The sequence below is a fragment of the Argopecten irradians genome, chromosome 12, assembly GCF_041381155.1.
Source record: "Argopecten irradians isolate NY chromosome 12, Ai_NY, whole genome shotgun sequence".
Taxonomy (NCBI): domain Eukaryota; kingdom Metazoa; phylum Mollusca; class Bivalvia; order Pectinida; family Pectinidae; genus Argopecten; species Argopecten irradians.
Genome location: NC_091145.1, coordinates 16,023,826 through 16,042,214, shown reverse-complemented (window position 1 = coordinate 16,042,214; position 18,389 = coordinate 16,023,826). Strand labels below are relative to the sequence as shown.

Sequence of the window (18,389 nt, the reverse complement as noted above, 5' to 3'; positions counted from 1 at the left end):
ATCATGACAGAGTTTTCTATGACAGTATTTACTATCCTGACATATTTGTATGACAGTATTTACTATCCTGACATATTTCTATAGCAGTATTTACTATCATGACTTAGATTTCTATGGCAGTATTTACTATCATGACTGAGATTTCTATGGCAGTATTTACTATCATGACTTAGATTTCTATGGCAGTATTTACTATCATGACTGAGATTTCTATGGAAGTATTTACTATCATGACTGAGATTTCTATGGCAGTATTTACTATCATGACTGAGATTTCTATGGCAGTATTTACTATCATGACTGAGATTTCTATGGCAGTATTTACTATCATGACTGAGATTTCTATGGCAGTATTTACTATCATGATAGAGATTTTATATGGCAGTATTTACTATCATGATAGAGATTACTATGGCAGTATTTACTATCATGACTGAGATTTCTATGGAAGTATTTACTATCATGACTGAGATTTCTATGGCAGTATTTACTATCCTGACAAAGATTTCTGTGGCAGTATTTACTATCATGACAGAGATTTATATCAATGGCAGTATTTACTATCCTGACAAAGATTTCTGTGGCAGTATTTACTATCATGATAGAGATTACTATGGCAGTATTTACTATCATGACTGAGATTTCTATGGAAGTATTTACTAAAATGACAGAGATTTATATCAATGGCAGTATTTACTATCCTGACAATGATTTCAATGGCAATATTTACTATCATAACTGAGATTTCTACAGAAGTATTTACTATCATGACTGAGATTTCTCTGGCAGTATTTACTATCATGAGTGAGATTTCTATTGAAGTATTTACTATCATGACTGAGATTTATATCAGTGGCAGTATTCACTATCCTGATATCTTTCTATGGCAGCATTTACTATCCTGACAGAAATGTCTATGGCAGTATTCACTATCCTGATATCTTTCTATGGCAGTATTTACTATCATGACCGAGATTTCTATGGCAGTATTTACTATCCTGACAGAAATGTCTATGGCAGTATTCACTATCCTGATATCTTTCTATGGCAGCATTTACTATCCTGACAGAAATGTCTATGGCAGTATTCACTATCCTGATATCTTTCTATGGCAGCATTTACTATCCTGACAGAAATGTCTATGGCAGTATTTACTATCCTGATATCTTTCTATGGCAGTATTTACTATCATGACCGAGATTTCTATGGCATTATTTACTATCATGACAGAAATTTATATAGCAGTTTTTACAATCATGATAGAGATTTAAATAGCAGCATATTTGCAATATTCTGAAAGCAATAATATGTTTATTATCCCGATACATACGTAAGATATTATTTGCCTGATATCCTTATTTATTTTATACGCTATAAATTCATGTCATGTTTATTCACTGACCATAGTCGTTAGCGTCATATTGTATGGTGATATAAAGTAAAAACTTCACTTCAATCGGTTCCAACTTCATGAGATTTTCTGAAACTTTTCTCCAAATGTGTATTTGTTTGAAACTTCTTAGACTCGATTTATCAAATCTCGTGAATTGGAAACTCCTTTAAGACAATAAAACGAACAGATACGGGACAAATTAATATTTCCTTAAGTTAAATTGTTTGTGTTTCTCTAAAGTTGTTGTTTGACTAAACTAAAATGAGGGTTTGAGAGGGCCTATTTAATTGAAATAATGTTTGTAGTTTGGCAGACATATTGGATTGCGAGAGGTCTTGATTCGGAATCTATTTCTGGTTTGGTTAGCCAGTGATAGACGGAGCCAGTCCAAAATCGGCTCAGACGAAATAATCAGGGGAAATAAATCGAATTTTAAAATCAATCTAAGGATTGGAATTTAAATACTTTCCCAACGCAACAAAGTAAAACACCGAGTCTTCTTAATGTAATCGCCTCAGATTGTATCAAATCTATTCAGAATGTTGGCGAATGTCTCGTTTCAAATATAGATTGTTCTGGATATATATCCGACTTTTTTCATCTTATTTGACTTGTGTCTGGATGTCTCCTCATGATACAGGTTTTAACCTAGTTTTCAACAATTTTGCCCGAAAATTCCAATAAATAAATTACCACATTGTTGCCAACAATTGTTCATCCTCTGCATTTTTCTAATGTAATTACGTGACACAAGTTAAGATTTACTTAGAAATCATTTTGTCATGAAAAAGTAAAAAACAAATAACCCTAGATACTTGTAGTTATTTGTATTTCATTAAACCAGTTTAATCTAAATGAGGCAAACCAAGGCCGATCTATGATTCAGATAAAAAGTGGTTTGTATGACCTCATTATACAGAAAAAACAACTACCATCATTTACTTGACTACCATCATCAAATATGCTTGACTACCACCACCATATACTTGACTTCCATCATAATGTACTTGACTACCACCACCATATACTTGACTACCACCACCATGTACTTGACTACCACCACCATATACTTGACTACCATCACCATATACTTGACTACCACCACCATATACTTGACTACAACCACCATGTACTTGACTACCACCACCATATACTTGACTACCACCACCATGCACTTGATTACCACCACCATATATTTGACTACCATCACCTTATCCTTGACTTCGACCAACATATGCTTGACTACCACCACCATGTATTTGATAACCACCATCATGTACTTGACTACCACCACCATATACTTGACTACCACCACCATAAACTTGACTACCACCACTATAAACCTAACTACCACCACCATATACTTAACTACAATCATAATGTACTTATAACCACTACCATATACCTGACTACCACTACCATATATTTGACTACAATCTCCATGATCTTGACCACAACCATATACTTGACTACCGCCACCATATAATTGACTACCACCACCAATTATTTGACCACCACCACTATATACTTGACCACCACTATATACTTGACTACCACCACCATATACTTGACCACCACCATATACTTGACTACCACCACCATATACTTGACTACCACATTCACCATATACTTGACTACCACCACCATATACTTGAACACCACCATCACATACTTGAACACCACCACCATATACTTGACTACCACCACCATATACTTGACTACCACCACCATATACTTGACTACCACCACCATATACTTGACTACCACCACCATATACTTGACTACCACCACCATATACTTGACTACCACCACTATATACCTGACTACCACCACCATATACTTGACTACCACCACCATATACTTGACTACCACCACCATACACTTGACTACCACCACCATACATCTTGAACACCACCATACTTGACTACACCACCACATACTTGACTACCACCACCACATACTTGACTACCACCACCATATACTTGAACACCACCATCATATACTTGACCACCACCACCATATACTTGAACACCACCATCACATACTTGACTACCACCACCATATACTTGACTACCACCACCACATATACTTGACTACCACCACCATATACTTGACTACCACCACCATATACTTGACTACCACCACCATATACTTGACTACCACCACCATATACTTGACTACCACCACCATATACTTGACTACCACCACCATATACTTGACTACCACCACCATATACTTGACTACCACCACTATATACTTGACTACCACCACCATATACTTGACTACCACCACCATATACTTGACTACCACCACCATATACTTGACTACCACCACCATATACTTGACTACCACCACCATATACTTGACTACCACCACCATATACTTGACTACCACCACCATATACTTGACTACCACCACCATATACTTGATCACCACCATATACTTGACCACCACAATCATATACTTGACCACCACCATCATATACTTGACTACCACCACTATATACCTGACTACCACAACCATATACTTGACTACCACCACTGTATACTTGACTGCCAATATACTTGACTACCACCATCATATACTTGACTACCACCACTATATACCTGACTACCACAACCATATACTTGACTACCACCACTGTTTTCTTGACCACCACTATATACTTGACCACCACCACCATATACTTGACTATCACCACCATATACCTGACTACCTCCACCATATAATTGACTACCACAACCATGTTCTTGATCACCACCATATACTTGACCACCACAATCATATACTTGACCACCACCACCATGTACTTGACAACCACCATGTACTTGACAACCAGGCTGTCGTCTGCCTGTTGGATTAGTCTTGCCATTTCTGCGCTTCATGAACAATCGGTGAAGACAGAGTTGTATATAATTCGATACAAACATCACATAAACTCCTTGATCAATCCAGAAATTAAATGATATCATTGGGACGCTTATATTGGCTAACTCGGTTATATGTTTGAGAGGCACTCACACAGTTTGCGGATTCGCTAACGATTTGGAGGTCGCAACTACGTCCGTTTGACAAAACACACGTCAAAATGCGAGTCCATTGTATCGAACTCTCGCTGGATTTGAAGACTTGTAATCAAAACCTCGCCTCGACAACCCGCCCGAGATCTATATGTTCAGAACTGGCAATCATCGAATTGTATTTGATAAACACACGTCCCGTCAGAATGATTCAATTATGTATCTACCAAAATGAAATTATTGATATTGAATGGAGTGACAGAGCTGGGAAGGTTATTGAGAAGTGGGTAGTTAGAAGAAAGCATATGGCGCTTCTATACTCATACATTGGCTTCAGTGTGATGGCTTATTTCTATTTAACGACAGAAACTAAGAGTAACAATTACTATTCGTGACTCTATAAAATACTTTAAAAGAGAGGAAAAAAGAAAAATATGATCATGATTACATGATATACTTTTATTTATTGGATAAATTCTTCATTTTGATTGAATTGATAAACATGGATCATAGTATTCAATATAACATAAATCTGTCTATATAGTTTTCTGTATAACATAAAACAGTCTACATAGTATTCTGTAAGACATAAAATTGTCTACATGGTATTCTTCATGACATAAAATTGTCTATATAGTACTCTGTATACATAATCAAAAACAAAAACATAAAACAGTCTACATAGTATTCTATATAATATAATAAAAACAAAAACAAAAAACACACAATAGACATTTTATAGAATTGCTCAACGATCCGTTCTATAATTACATTGTTGATAAAACTATCAATTTTAGTAAATGCAGAAACGCGGCATGCAACTTTGTTCACTGAGAGATAATGCAATACATTTGTTCAATAAAGGTAATTTGTATGATTTTTGTGTGTGTAAATTTATATCTTTTGTTATCGAAAGCTGAACTTGTGATCGTATTTGAGAGAACTGTATAGTGTGTAAGATCCTACCTCGTATTCCTACAATGGGATTACATCGTCAGACATTCAGGGAGAGGGACAGCTCATCATTTTGATACTTGATACGTCTAATACCGTCTATGGACTTTGATTCTATTACAAGTCTCTGTTCTCTGAAATTCTGGATTTCTTGCAAATGGCCGCGGTAATGACATCATGCTTGAGATCGTAATTGAATTTCGGTAGGAAGTGGTCCTCGATTTGCACATTATAAAAAAGTCCCCGGATGAAAAATGTCTGGTTACCATGACGACTTGCAATGGCGCTGATTTCATGATCTAGTTATACGGTAATTAATATTGAAAAAGAAAAATCTAACCTTTGCATTTAATTACTTTTCAATTTCTCAAAGGGAATCAAATGTCATATGAAGCAATAAATATTTGTCACATAACTAACGATCTCATTTGATCGAAATGAAATGCCGAAAAATACATAGAAAAATGTTTTAGATCAGGAAGTACAGTGAAATCTGGAAAATTTATGAAGGTCAAAGGTCGAGGATGGGTGTCTGATTGAGATACAGACACGGATGTTGTCGTGTTTACTTGTCTTTGTAAAGGTCATTGGCTGTCTATACAAAACTTCCTATTTAGAAAAAATGTGATTTGGTAAAGGGCGTTTGCACTGTTCGATCGAGTGATCATAGTCAAAAGATTACACCATTATTGTTTCCTTGGTGTGGTGGGGACCTGAGGTTTTACACGTGCGAGTTTCCTTGGTGTGATGGACACCTGATTATTAACACGTGCGTGTATCCTTGGTGTGATGGGCACCTCACGTTTTACACGTGCGTGTATCCTTGGTGTGGTGGGCACCTGATTGTTAACACGTGCGTGTATCCTTGATGTAGTGGCGACCTGGGGTTTTACACGTGCATGTATCCTTGGTATGGTGGGAACCTGAGGTTTTACACGTGCGTGTATCTACACATGCGTGTATCCTTGGTGTGGAGGGGACCTGAGATTTTACACGTGCATGTATCCTTGGTGTGGAGGGGGACCTGAGATTTTACACGTGTGTGTTTCCTTGATGTGGTGGGGACCTGATATTTTATACTTGCGTGTATCCCTTGTATGATCGGCACCTGAGATTTTTCACATGCGTGTTTCCTTGGTGTGGTGGGGACCTGAGATTTTACACGTACGTGTATCCTTGATGTGGTGGAGACCTGAGATTTTACACGTGCGTGTATCCTTGTTGTGGTGGGGACCTGATATTTTACACGTGCGTGCATCCTACTACCTTTACATAGTGTTATGCACGTGCATCACATGTTGGTACGCTCGTTTCACGCTATGAATGTACAATTCAGGTATTTCGTATAACGGTATTCCACGTAACGAGATAACGGGGCACTTACATTTTGTAAATCGTTTTCCACGACTAGACTTGCGTTGTCATCAATTTTCAATGAAAATTTTTAACAATTTTATGTAAGTTTTGAGAAACAAATAACAAAAATCTGATTATTTTGAGGTTAAAAAAATCCGAGTTTGACTTCGTTACAGAATTAACTAACCCAACTTTCGCGATGATTTCAGAAAAGAGTACATTTTAATTTAACCTTTTCGCGACCGCAATTATGTTCAACAAAATCACGAAACATTATTCCCGCAAAAAATACTTGCTATATTATGCCACATAAAGTAGAAAGCAGTCGTGCGTGACTTGATCTAAAATTAAACATAAACAGGGCGTCTGCATGTATAGGTATTCCATGATTATTTCTGATATTCAATGACAATGACAGTGATTAGGAAATCCATTGACATATTTCACCTTTACTTAAAGTCGAAACGTTGAAACTAAATTAAATACTTGCCTAATACAAATGAAGTTTTTTTTTATTTGTTTTTTATTTGAAATTATGTTGTAAATATTGAATTTGCAATTAAGTCGCCTTAACTTCAAAACTAGCACGTGCCAAAACAAAATAACTTTAATTCGGTTCTGTTGATCAAGACTCATTAATTTATGTTTTCAGTAGCATTAATCTTTGTTTATACCCATTTAATTTTCTCTTAATGTGGCAACTGGTGGAAACTCGGAATGTTAAATAATACCATTATTGAACCAAAGAGCTTTCGCAAACATACACGATATTAAATCTGCCAAGTTTCACGTGACGGTTTCGACAAGAAATCAATGACGTCAGTGCTCGAGAGAGAAATTGAAAAAGCAAAACAACATCCACAACAATTTCCGGAAACGTAAAAATGTAATCCCGGCACATCAGATGAGATTCCATGGTGTTGTCTCCTAGGTCATGTTAACCGTTTATAAAAGGATTAACTGACGCACAGAAAACAATGCCGAGTCTCTAATTCCTATGGATCAGAAGGTATGGCTCGAAAGACCCATTTTAGCACAATGGATGTTATTCAGATATGAAACCCGTGATGGTATTGCTAGCCTAAGCTCCGTTAATTTTTTGTCACTTACAATCAATCAGGTATCAGGTCAATAGCCACTGCCTTAAATCGGCATTTCTATTGTATGCATGTCAGGTTATGTAACTGGCGGGGAAGTAAATGTTTGTTTTCTTGTTTGGTTTCATGTTCCCGTTACCTACGGAGATAAACAAGTCTTAATGTCTATATATCGAAAGGTTTCTTCTGAAATAACCAGGCCCGATGGTCGTAAATATCGAGAATAGTCTGAAGTTTAGACATAGCAAATTGCAGATAGCTAGAGTATTAAAAGTTAGTCTTTTTTGATTTGCCATTCAAAATTGTTTCATGATCCCGGGACCTTGAGAAGTATTTGGTTGTAGTCATTATGATAGTGCCGAAGCCTCGTGGACGTCACTCAGCACTACAAAAGCTGTAGAAGAGAGACGAGCTATGTATCGATCAGACTAGTCCCAATATTGGCGGAGTCGGTTGACAGCCTAGACTCGAACTGATAACGGATGGCATTTCTCGCCACGTAACTCCCTTTCTCCAATAATTTGACGGCTGTCGCGAATAAAACAAAATGGCGGCCACTGTAATTAAAGGGGTGAGTCGGCCACGTCTCGTTCTAGAAGGCATAACAACAGACGTGAGCGGTATTTCCTAGTAGTTAAATGGTTATAGCTAAAAACCATCCAACTGCCAGCGCGATGTCAATAGTGACAGATCCGCCAGCTTATGAACTAAGTTAACAGCCAGAGAATTATTGGTTAAGATGGTGCCCGCACTGGAATAACACAAATACGCATTGAGGTCTTAATTATGATTTCGATAGACGAGTTCTACTTCTGGCTTCCGTCTTTTTGATTTGTCTTTATTTTCTCGTATGGACGTCTGAAATTAACTGCTATTGGTGGTATTGCTATTACGATCTCCTCGAGGTAATGTGCTCGGGACGTATATGACATTTGTGTGACGGCCGTAGCTGACCACATGTAGATCCAATTTGTCCAGCCAGCCGCACCAATTGCTTTCCTAAGTCCAGTCTAATAACACAACTGACCAGTATAACGACAAATGGCCAGTGACGGAAATTATCAACCACAGACCTTCATTTTTAACGAAATATATATTGATTTTGTATACAGCGGGTATACATTGTCCATTACTAATATACTTTTTGTTGCTATTTGACTCACAGAAATATGCTATATTACAAAAATTTCTGTTTCAAGAGTGATCATATTTGATAAGATAAATCTACTATAGAAAGAAATGAATTAATAAATCCACCCAAAAATAAGAAATTAAAGAAATGTATTGCAAATAGCGGTCAGATGAGCTGAAATATGCCAACAAACGCGTTAATTATGAAAAGCCGGAATATGTAAAAAACGCAATAATCATAAAAAACCGACGTTAATTATGAAAAGATAAAAAAAACTCGACAAAGACGTTAATTAAGAGAAACTGAAATATGTCAACAAACGCGTTAATTATGAAAAGCTGAAATATAGGAAACCACAGATGGAGGGCAACATCATCTACACCGTTTTATCTTGGCTATGACATTAGAAACAACAGATGGAGAGCAACATCATATCTAGATCGTTGTATCTCAGCTATAACGCACACGTTTTATCAGCTATGAAAACAACAGATGGGGCGCAAACATATCTAGATCGTTGTATCTCAGCTATGACATGAACAGAGGCCAACATGGAAACAACAGATGGGGCGCAACATCATATCTAGATCGTTGTATCTCAGCTATGACATTGGAAACAACAGATGGAGGGCAACATCAGATCTACACCGTTTTATCTTGGCTATGACATTAGAAACAACAGATGGAGAGCAACATCATATCTAGATCGTTGTATCTCAGCTATGACATTGGAAACAACAGATGGGGCGCAACATCATATCTAGATCGTTGTATCTCAGCTATGACATTGGAAACAACAGATGGGGCGCAACATCAGATCTACACCGTTTTATCTTGGCTATGACATTGGAAACAACAGATGGGGAGCAACATCATATCTAGATCGTTGTATCTCAGCTATGACATTGGAAACAACAGATGGGGCGCAACATCATATCTAGATCGTTGTATCTCAGCTATGACATTGGAAACAACAGATGGGGCGCAACATCATATCTAGATCGTTGTATCTTGGATATGACATTGGAAACAACAGATGGGGCGCAAATCATCTAATCTTGGTATGACATTGGAAACAACAGATGGGAAAACATCACATTGGAACAACAATCTCACAATCTCGGAAACAACAGATGGGAAGGAACATCAAATCCAGGATTACTGACAATCTACGTCATCATTCGGCAAGATTTTGGGAGAAAAGTCAGCCATCCTTTATCTCTTCGTCTGTAGGTGTACTATATTATCATATTGAGGCTATCAGTGTGAAAAAGACCTATGTCACGGAACTCTTTCTCAGCTAGGTAATCTAACAAATCAGGCATCATGTAAAACAATGTGTACGCACATAATGTAGCTTCAATATATTTGCTCATATCTATGGGAATCATTCGCGGACATGTACCACGTGATACCCGATAACGTTTGTGCGGGACTAGTATCTCCAATGGTGATAGAATGGTACTCTTTGTGATTTTGCCGCTGAAATGACGTTAGCACGGAATATCCTCTTTTGACGTCATTCCATCACCGATAGAAACAATAGTCTCGCACAAACGTTAACAGGTATCACGTGGTACGTGAATGAGTCCCATTGCCGCTAGAGATGACAAAATAGCCGCCAAACTACAGCCGATTGATGACGCAGATTGGTCCTCAGGCTTAGATATAGCCCGATTTAACCAGGCTACGACAAAAATCTTGTGGTCATGTCATAACACATGGAATGTACATATAACTCACAATTTATCACCAACTCATCAAAACACCAACTAAGTATAACGTAGACTATTATGAATGAAGGGAAACTCAAATCTATGTGAAGTTATCATGATCCAGACGCGTGGTTGCTGTAGCGGTTCTCTCTGTTTGTCGTACTAGGAAGTCATTATTCGGTTTGACCAAGTGTGAAATTTTGCCGAAGTTGATCAGAGTCTATCTGCCTACTTCGAGCCAAGACAGAACAGTTCCCCAATGTCTGTATTATGGCGCAGAGAAACTTTCTATTACTCGAGGCATCCAACTGTACAATTACATTGAGTCTTTAAGATTTACGTCAAAATGAGTATGGCTTTTATCGCAAGAGTCTACATGGACTGATTTGATTACAACGATGTCTGTAGGCTACAATGCTAGTGTTTTGTGAAGATAAAAACGATGTATAGGCTGAGTGCGTATATGTAACTTTATAAAAATGTCATCAAATCATTGTGTAACGAGCCTTGTAGTGCAAAACAGGGCTTTGATATTAGCGTAAATTGTATCAAGCGCTACAGGATAAAGTTCAATGGTAGCATCATGAAACCTTCCTTCCCTTGCTGTTTTTATTTAATTCTTGTGGCAGTATCTCTACCAAAGAGACCAACGACGTTTCATGTTGTACGTGGTCAATATTCTTATATCAAACAAACGAACAATATCGTTTATCTTCATACAAGCACCCGTTAACCATCCCTGGCAGCGTAGATCAAATTAAGATTTATTTTTAAGTAAAACTGAGAGAATTGGTTGCCGTTGGAAAGGTTCTGACTCACCGTACTTAGTAAGAGCTAATGTAAAGTAAAAAATTATGTAAAAGGACATAGCAATGTAAACATAATTAATAATTTGTTCTCAAATGTATCACTGCTCGATACGGTATCTGAAAAATCGGGCCTAGCCTCACCAACGCTCCTTAACATTCCTTAACGGAAACTTTTAAATAAGAAAATTTAACATAATTTATGCCATCCCATCTTTGACTCCAAAAGAGAGAGTAACATTTTATCAAAACCACGACTACCTCAAATATGAAAAAAAAATGGTAAAACATATTGACTTAGGGAATAGTCGCCTGTCTTCATCGATACATTTATATAGTGACACAATCGAACACGCCCACAATGTAAATCTCACATTTCCAATAAGACAATGATTACATCGTTCTCAGATTGACCTCTACCTGTCTGTCAGATCCGTTTTCCATCTGTCCGAACTATGAATGTCTGCCAATTTCCTAATATAGTGTCAATATTCTAGGTCTGGTCTGTCTATTACTAGCGTTAACGCGATGTCAGTAAAATAGATCATACTTTCGTACAAGATGAGGTCGGCGCGCCATCTTTCTTACTAATTGTAAATTAAAAAGGGGCACAACTTATCAAATCTCATGGGTGGTGGATTCTTTGTGACAAATGATAACAATGTACATGCGTTACTTACCATTAAAGGATGTGTTTAAAATGTATTCTTTAAGGAGACGCTCCCCGTCAATTTTTTTCATATTTTCACAGAGTTTTGTCGTGCCTGGACACACGTCTCGGTGCATCCGATCCAAGGATAGCGCCATGGCATAAACGGCATTGTATATAAACTGCACCTTTGTTTCCTGTTGGTAAACGTCGGGTCTTTTCTCTCGGCCCGTACAATTCCTTCTAATGTTTTGGTCAGTATTACCTTGTGTCCAAAATTTACACTCATGTACTGTCTCCCAGTATTCTTCGAACCATGGATTTCTTGTATTTGTTTCCGGTTTAAGTTTCAAAAAATAAGTATCAAATTCCGGAATAAGTGTTGAATCTAATTCTATAGTCATTGCCCCTTCCGCTATATCTTCATTCCCCACCACGGGTTTATCCTGCATACCCCAACCGTCACTCGCAATCCACGTAAAACGATTATAAAGTTTTTTCCGCTTCGCTGCTAGCAACAAATTTCGCGCATCTTCCACACGAAGAAATAAAACTACAATCATAGCGTTTTTCTTACCATGTAAACCCTCTATAGCTTTGTCAAAAGTTTCTTGGTTCGAATTGGAAATTATCTTAATTGATATTGAAATACAAATATTTCTGGCTCTAGCCTCGTTTTGGAATGACTCTATTCCTGACTGTCCGTAATCTCCCTCCGAAGCGACCGTTGATACGTACGTCCAGTTAAACAGTTGGACGATGTCCGCCATTGCTTTAGCTTGGAAACCATCTGGCGGGACCGTCCTCACAAAATAATCATACCGCTTTTTGTCGCTAAGGTCCGCGCTAGTTGACGCGTAACTGATCTGGGGCAATTTGAACAATCGGAGAAGATTAGCTACCTGTATGGAAACACTGCTGTATGAACCCCCAATGACGCCCGCAATAGCACGGGGTGTTGCATTAGCTTTGGCTTCTGAGCCATCATCACATTTAAAATCGGCACTATCCAGATTAGCAAAGGAAGCTCGTATGAATTCCAGAGATCTCTCAAGGGCATAGGTACCTCTTGAACACGTGTCGAAAATCTCAGCTCCGAGCACAATCCCTGGAAGAACATCCGGGTCCGAATTGATTCGGTCAACCGTAAAAAGCATTGCTTCGAGACGCTGTACTCCACGTTGGATGTTGATAGCGCCACATTCGGCACCATCGTCCCCTTTCTGGTGAACAGGGAACAACCCGCCAAGGATGATGTCTCCTTTCACGTTTGCAGACTCGTCAGAGCGCGAAAGTTTACCTGTGTCATTTCCACGGAATGTTATGACGGAATCGAACAGGTAAGTTTTGTAGAATAGAATAAGAACTACGCCCCACACAAGACGAGAGTGGTACGGGATTTCCATCGCTTACCATCACTCTAGCTTTTCATAAAATCCTCAAGAAGATGTCAGTACCATAGCCCGTACCGATCGATGTCAATGTACCTGTGTGGTCTGACGGCTTTCTTTACCAACTCATGTTAGCTTCCCATCTTCAATTGCCGTTTCAAATTCGTCCCTCTTGACTTTTAAAAAGGGCGTCTGCAAACCTACAAAATACGTACATTAATTATTGGTAGAGATACTTAGAAATTAGAGCTAGGTGTTTGAAAATAAATCTAATTATCACAGGAAGGAGGTTACATTTTTCATGTTTATTTTGACGAGAGCCATTAACTTCTGCACGATTCCCTTGATAGCATTTCACCATTACCGACATCTCAAATAAGAGTAACTGACGTCATTTCCGTGTGTACAATGGCAGCTCAACAGCAATAGAAACATTGTAATCATGCATACGTGCATACAATATAGAAATATTTAGTGACGGTATTCCAGAATTTAAAAACAAATTATCCATAAAAAAATCATCACTAAAACCACCCAGTGAAGGTAATTTCATGTGACTAAGACTTAGCACGAGTCTATATCTAGACTTATCACAAGACAATATCTAGACTTGCCACGATACAATATCTAGATTGTCATGAGACAACATCTAGACTTGTCACGAGACATTATCTAGACTTGTCACGAGTCAATATCTAGACTTGTCACGAGACAATATCTAGACTTGTCACGAGACAACATCTAGACTTGTCACGAGACAATATCTAGACTTGTCACGAGTCTTTATCTAGACTGATGATAATACTATATCTAGGCTTATCACGATTCTATATCTAGACTTAGCATAAGACTTTATCTAGACCTGTCACGATATTATATCAAGACATGTCACGAGACTTTATCTAGACATGTCAGGAGACCATATCTATACTTGTCACGATATTATATCAAGACATGTCACGAGACTTTATCTAGACATGTCAGGAGACCATATCTAGACTTGTCACAAGACTATATCTAGACATGTCATGAGACCATATCTAGACTGATCACGAGACTATATCTAGACTTGTCACGAGACTATATCTAGACTTGTCACGAGACTATATCTAGACTTGTCACGAGACTATATCTAGACTTGTCGAGAGATTATATCAAGACTTGACATGAGACTATATCTAGACTTGTCACGAGACTATATCTAAACTTGTCACGAGACTATATCTAGACTTGTCACGAGACTATATCTAGACTTGTCACGAGACTATATCTAGACTTGTCACGAGACTATATCTAGACTTGTCGAGAGATTATATCAAGACTTGACATGAGACTATATCTAGACTTATCATGAGACTATATCTAGACTTGTCACGAGACTTTATCTAAACTTATCGTGATACTATATTTAGACATGTCAGGAGACTATATCTATGCTTAGCACGAGACTATATCTAGACTTGTCACGAGACTTTATCTAAACTTATCGTGATACTATATTTAGACATGTCAGGAGACTATATCTATGCTTAGCACGAGACTATATCTAGACTTGTCACGAGACTTTATCTAAACTTATCGTGATACTATATTTAGACATGTCAGGAGACTATATCTATGCTTAGCACAGGACTATATCTAGACTTGGCACGAGACTTTATCTAGACTTATCACGTAACAATATCTAGACTTATCAATAGACTATGTCTAGGCTTTTCGCGAGACAATCACTATATAATATAAGGTTTAGATGTCAGTCAACGGTCTGTGTCCGTCTTCAAAATACGCCAGCCAAAACAATTTTTCCCCTTTTTAACTCAATACGTGTTTCATGAAATGAATCTAGACATGTTTCATTTGGTGTGCTATTTCTATGCTTCATGTTTGACGGTAACAAGGACGTGTGGGCCTCGTTGTCTAGACTGTTTCGTTTTATCGAAATTTCGAACGGCTACAAATGAGCATATATTGGTATATATGTAGCTTTAACATTTTAACGGTTGGATCTTGTGTGCCAGTATGAATGTGTATTGATTTAACGATCTATGTCATATTTATATTGTATCTATCAGCATGTTTTATTTGGTGATAAAACTCGAGCCGTTTAATAAGGGTTTAGACCCTGTTTATACCAGTGCTATTTTGTATGCCTATATATCAACTATTAGGTGTACATGAAAAGCTGCTGACTCGTAATGGGTTGTGTTGCTTGTAAATTTTGGCAAAATATGCAAATAATTGTACATTTCAGTTTAGTTAGTTTACAGGGTTCGGTACATATTTCTGTCACCAAAATAACCATGCGACTATGTTTACTAGTGCAAGGAACCCATTGCTGCCAAATAAAATATGAAAAAGGTTGAAATTTCACCTCTCTATAAAATGTAAATAACGCACCTTCTAAAGAAACGCCAAATTGGTCATTTCTTTAAATTAGTTGCAATAGAAGTTTAATTTTTTTGACATATTTTCTATATGACAACTTGCTACTAATTGAGACACGTAAGTTGTGAAAATCACAAAAACTCTTTGATTACCGTTGAAACGAGACTTCAATGAGAAGTTGAATTTTTTGACATATTTTCTATATGGCAACTTGCTACTAATTGAGACACTTAAGTTGTGAAAATCACAAAAACTCTTTGATTACCGTTGAAACGAGACTTCAATGAGACTAAAACCTCACCAGAGCAGATTCTAATGGGGACTATTACATACAGTATGAAGAATGAAACTATAAGAAAGAATATTGGAGAAAAAAGGAGAATCAAATATCCTATCCTGTACTCGACAGTATTCAACAGATTTGTAAAAGTGTCATTAGCTTATCGCATTTATTTAAGAGGGGGAGGGAAATCGATATTGTTTACATTCTAAGGCACAGGATGATCATTGTATTACAGGTAGTAGTTAAACGTATTTCATTATAGAAATTCGTATTTCATCCGGCCATGACACAACAACGTCACATTTTAAATACATATTTTTTGTCATTATTTAATCTAATTATATATTGTTAGTGGTCGTATTGAAGTAATATTTTCAAAATATGTGATTTATGTTAAAATGAACTCTAGAAACAATATAAACAACATGATAAATGTTTAAATCTAAATATTACTTGACTGATTATCAATTGTGAAGATCTTACATCTTAAAAAAAAAAAAAAAAAAAAAAAAAAAAATCCTGTATTTATAGAGCATGTTTCTTTGACCTAAGGATTATTTTGTATGAATTGTTATGTTAGAGCTAAAACTGATAACACAATGTTTTCCTGTTTCATAGTATAGTAATATGACAATGCCATCTTAGTCCGTGCAGGTAGGCTGTTAGAATTGTACCTGCTGCCCCTATTGCATGATCATAAAAGGCCACTAAAAGGTCTTATCTTTTCTCATCTTCCTAACTGACCTTGTTTTCCTACGTTGGCCTTCTTACCGGGGCTAATCGTACAAACCTACACTATTTACATTCGTGGAAACGCTTACTGTGAGGAAAATTCTGGATTCTGTGTCAGAGACATGTCCACCAAAGTCTATAAAATTAATAGTTTCTGCTTCTGCTTAGCGCTCAGCATACAGGGAGTTATCAGTATAATGTGACCTGGTGGTGTGTGTTTAGTGTCTTCGGCAGTATACTTCGTTATATATCACTATGGCAATGTATGGCCGTCCTTACATGACCTTGACTGTTGATAGGACGTTAATGTAATCACAAACAAAGCTGTCTTAGCTCAGAGTATATCCATAAGGCAATGTCTTCCTTGTTTCAGGGTATAACACGTTATTATACGTTTATCGACGGAACGTGGGGAGGTAATATATATATATCTGATGATAGACGGGAAGAAAGCGATAGAGAGAAAACATGTGGAAGCGTTGTAATATAATTAAGTTCTGCCCGGGTCACTGTTTGTGATCAGTTTTATACATATATTACATATATTCAATATCTAATAGGAAGATAAACACTGTTCGAGATAGAATAGAAAGAGATTAAGCATACTTAAGTAATGAGTGTCGAATTAATTCATGATTGGTTTACCAGTTATTTATTTGGTTCGCGTTCATATATTGTGCCTTATGTGTAAGTAATATTAAAGATTTCCTCTGTGTGTGTGCGGTTAAGCACACTAGGACAAGGCCTGTACTTTAGAAATACATTTTATAATTCATATCTCAAACCTGGACGTTCACGGTCAGTGATATCATGATATAAAAAACATTCTCCAATTATTTTCTGACGCTTTTAATGACCCGTGTGCTGTTGGTAAAATAATTATATACCTCGGAACAGCCATCTTATCTGTATCTCTCTGTATTTCCAATCTCTGGTACCTCCGGAAATATGGACATTTGTGATTTATTGAGAATAAACCACATTTTCGCAATCGCAACATCTTGGGGATTCTCGGCAATCTTCGGAAATTATCGACAAAGTTGCCAAAAATTTCTCCGGGAACTGTGGAATGTACACAAGTTGTTCTTAATGTGATCAGGCTAATCAGAGTTTAAAGACAGTTTTCAAATCAACATCAAACAATTTCTTTCAAAACTAAGTTGGCAAAACTTTATAAGCTTCGTCAAAACTCATTTTACCACCATTTTAGTTTCGAAAAGATAAAATAACAGGATTTTGCCGCAAATGAAAATTGTATTAGTCATATCATGTAGCTAATTACTGAGCGCTGAAAGTTTTGTTTTCCAATATCAGAAAAGACGACATTTAGCGAGGCGAATTACTTCGTCCCGCTAATTAGCGACTTTGCGTTTTCGTTAGTTCGCGGTAACGTTGAGTCGTTATGTTGTGGCGATAATTAGCGGGCGACATAGCACTGATTATTCTATCGGGCAGTTTTTCCTACACTTTATGGAT

General features: G+C 37.2%; 1 protein-coding gene across 1 annotated transcript in view; it reads right to left on the bottom strand.

The window, feature by feature from the left end:
• Window positions 1-18,389, bottom strand: part of LOC138336316 (metabotropic glutamate receptor-like) — a 109,673-nt gene that overhangs the window by 24,474 nt on the left and 66,810 nt on the right. The window contains exon 3 of the mRNA XM_069285753.1: window positions 12,154-13,713. Coding sequence (XP_069141854.1) covers window positions 12,154-13,528 — 1,375 coding nt within the window. The 5' untranslated portion in view covers window positions 13,529-13,713. The remainder of the gene's footprint in view (window positions 1-12,153; window positions 13,714-18,389) is intronic.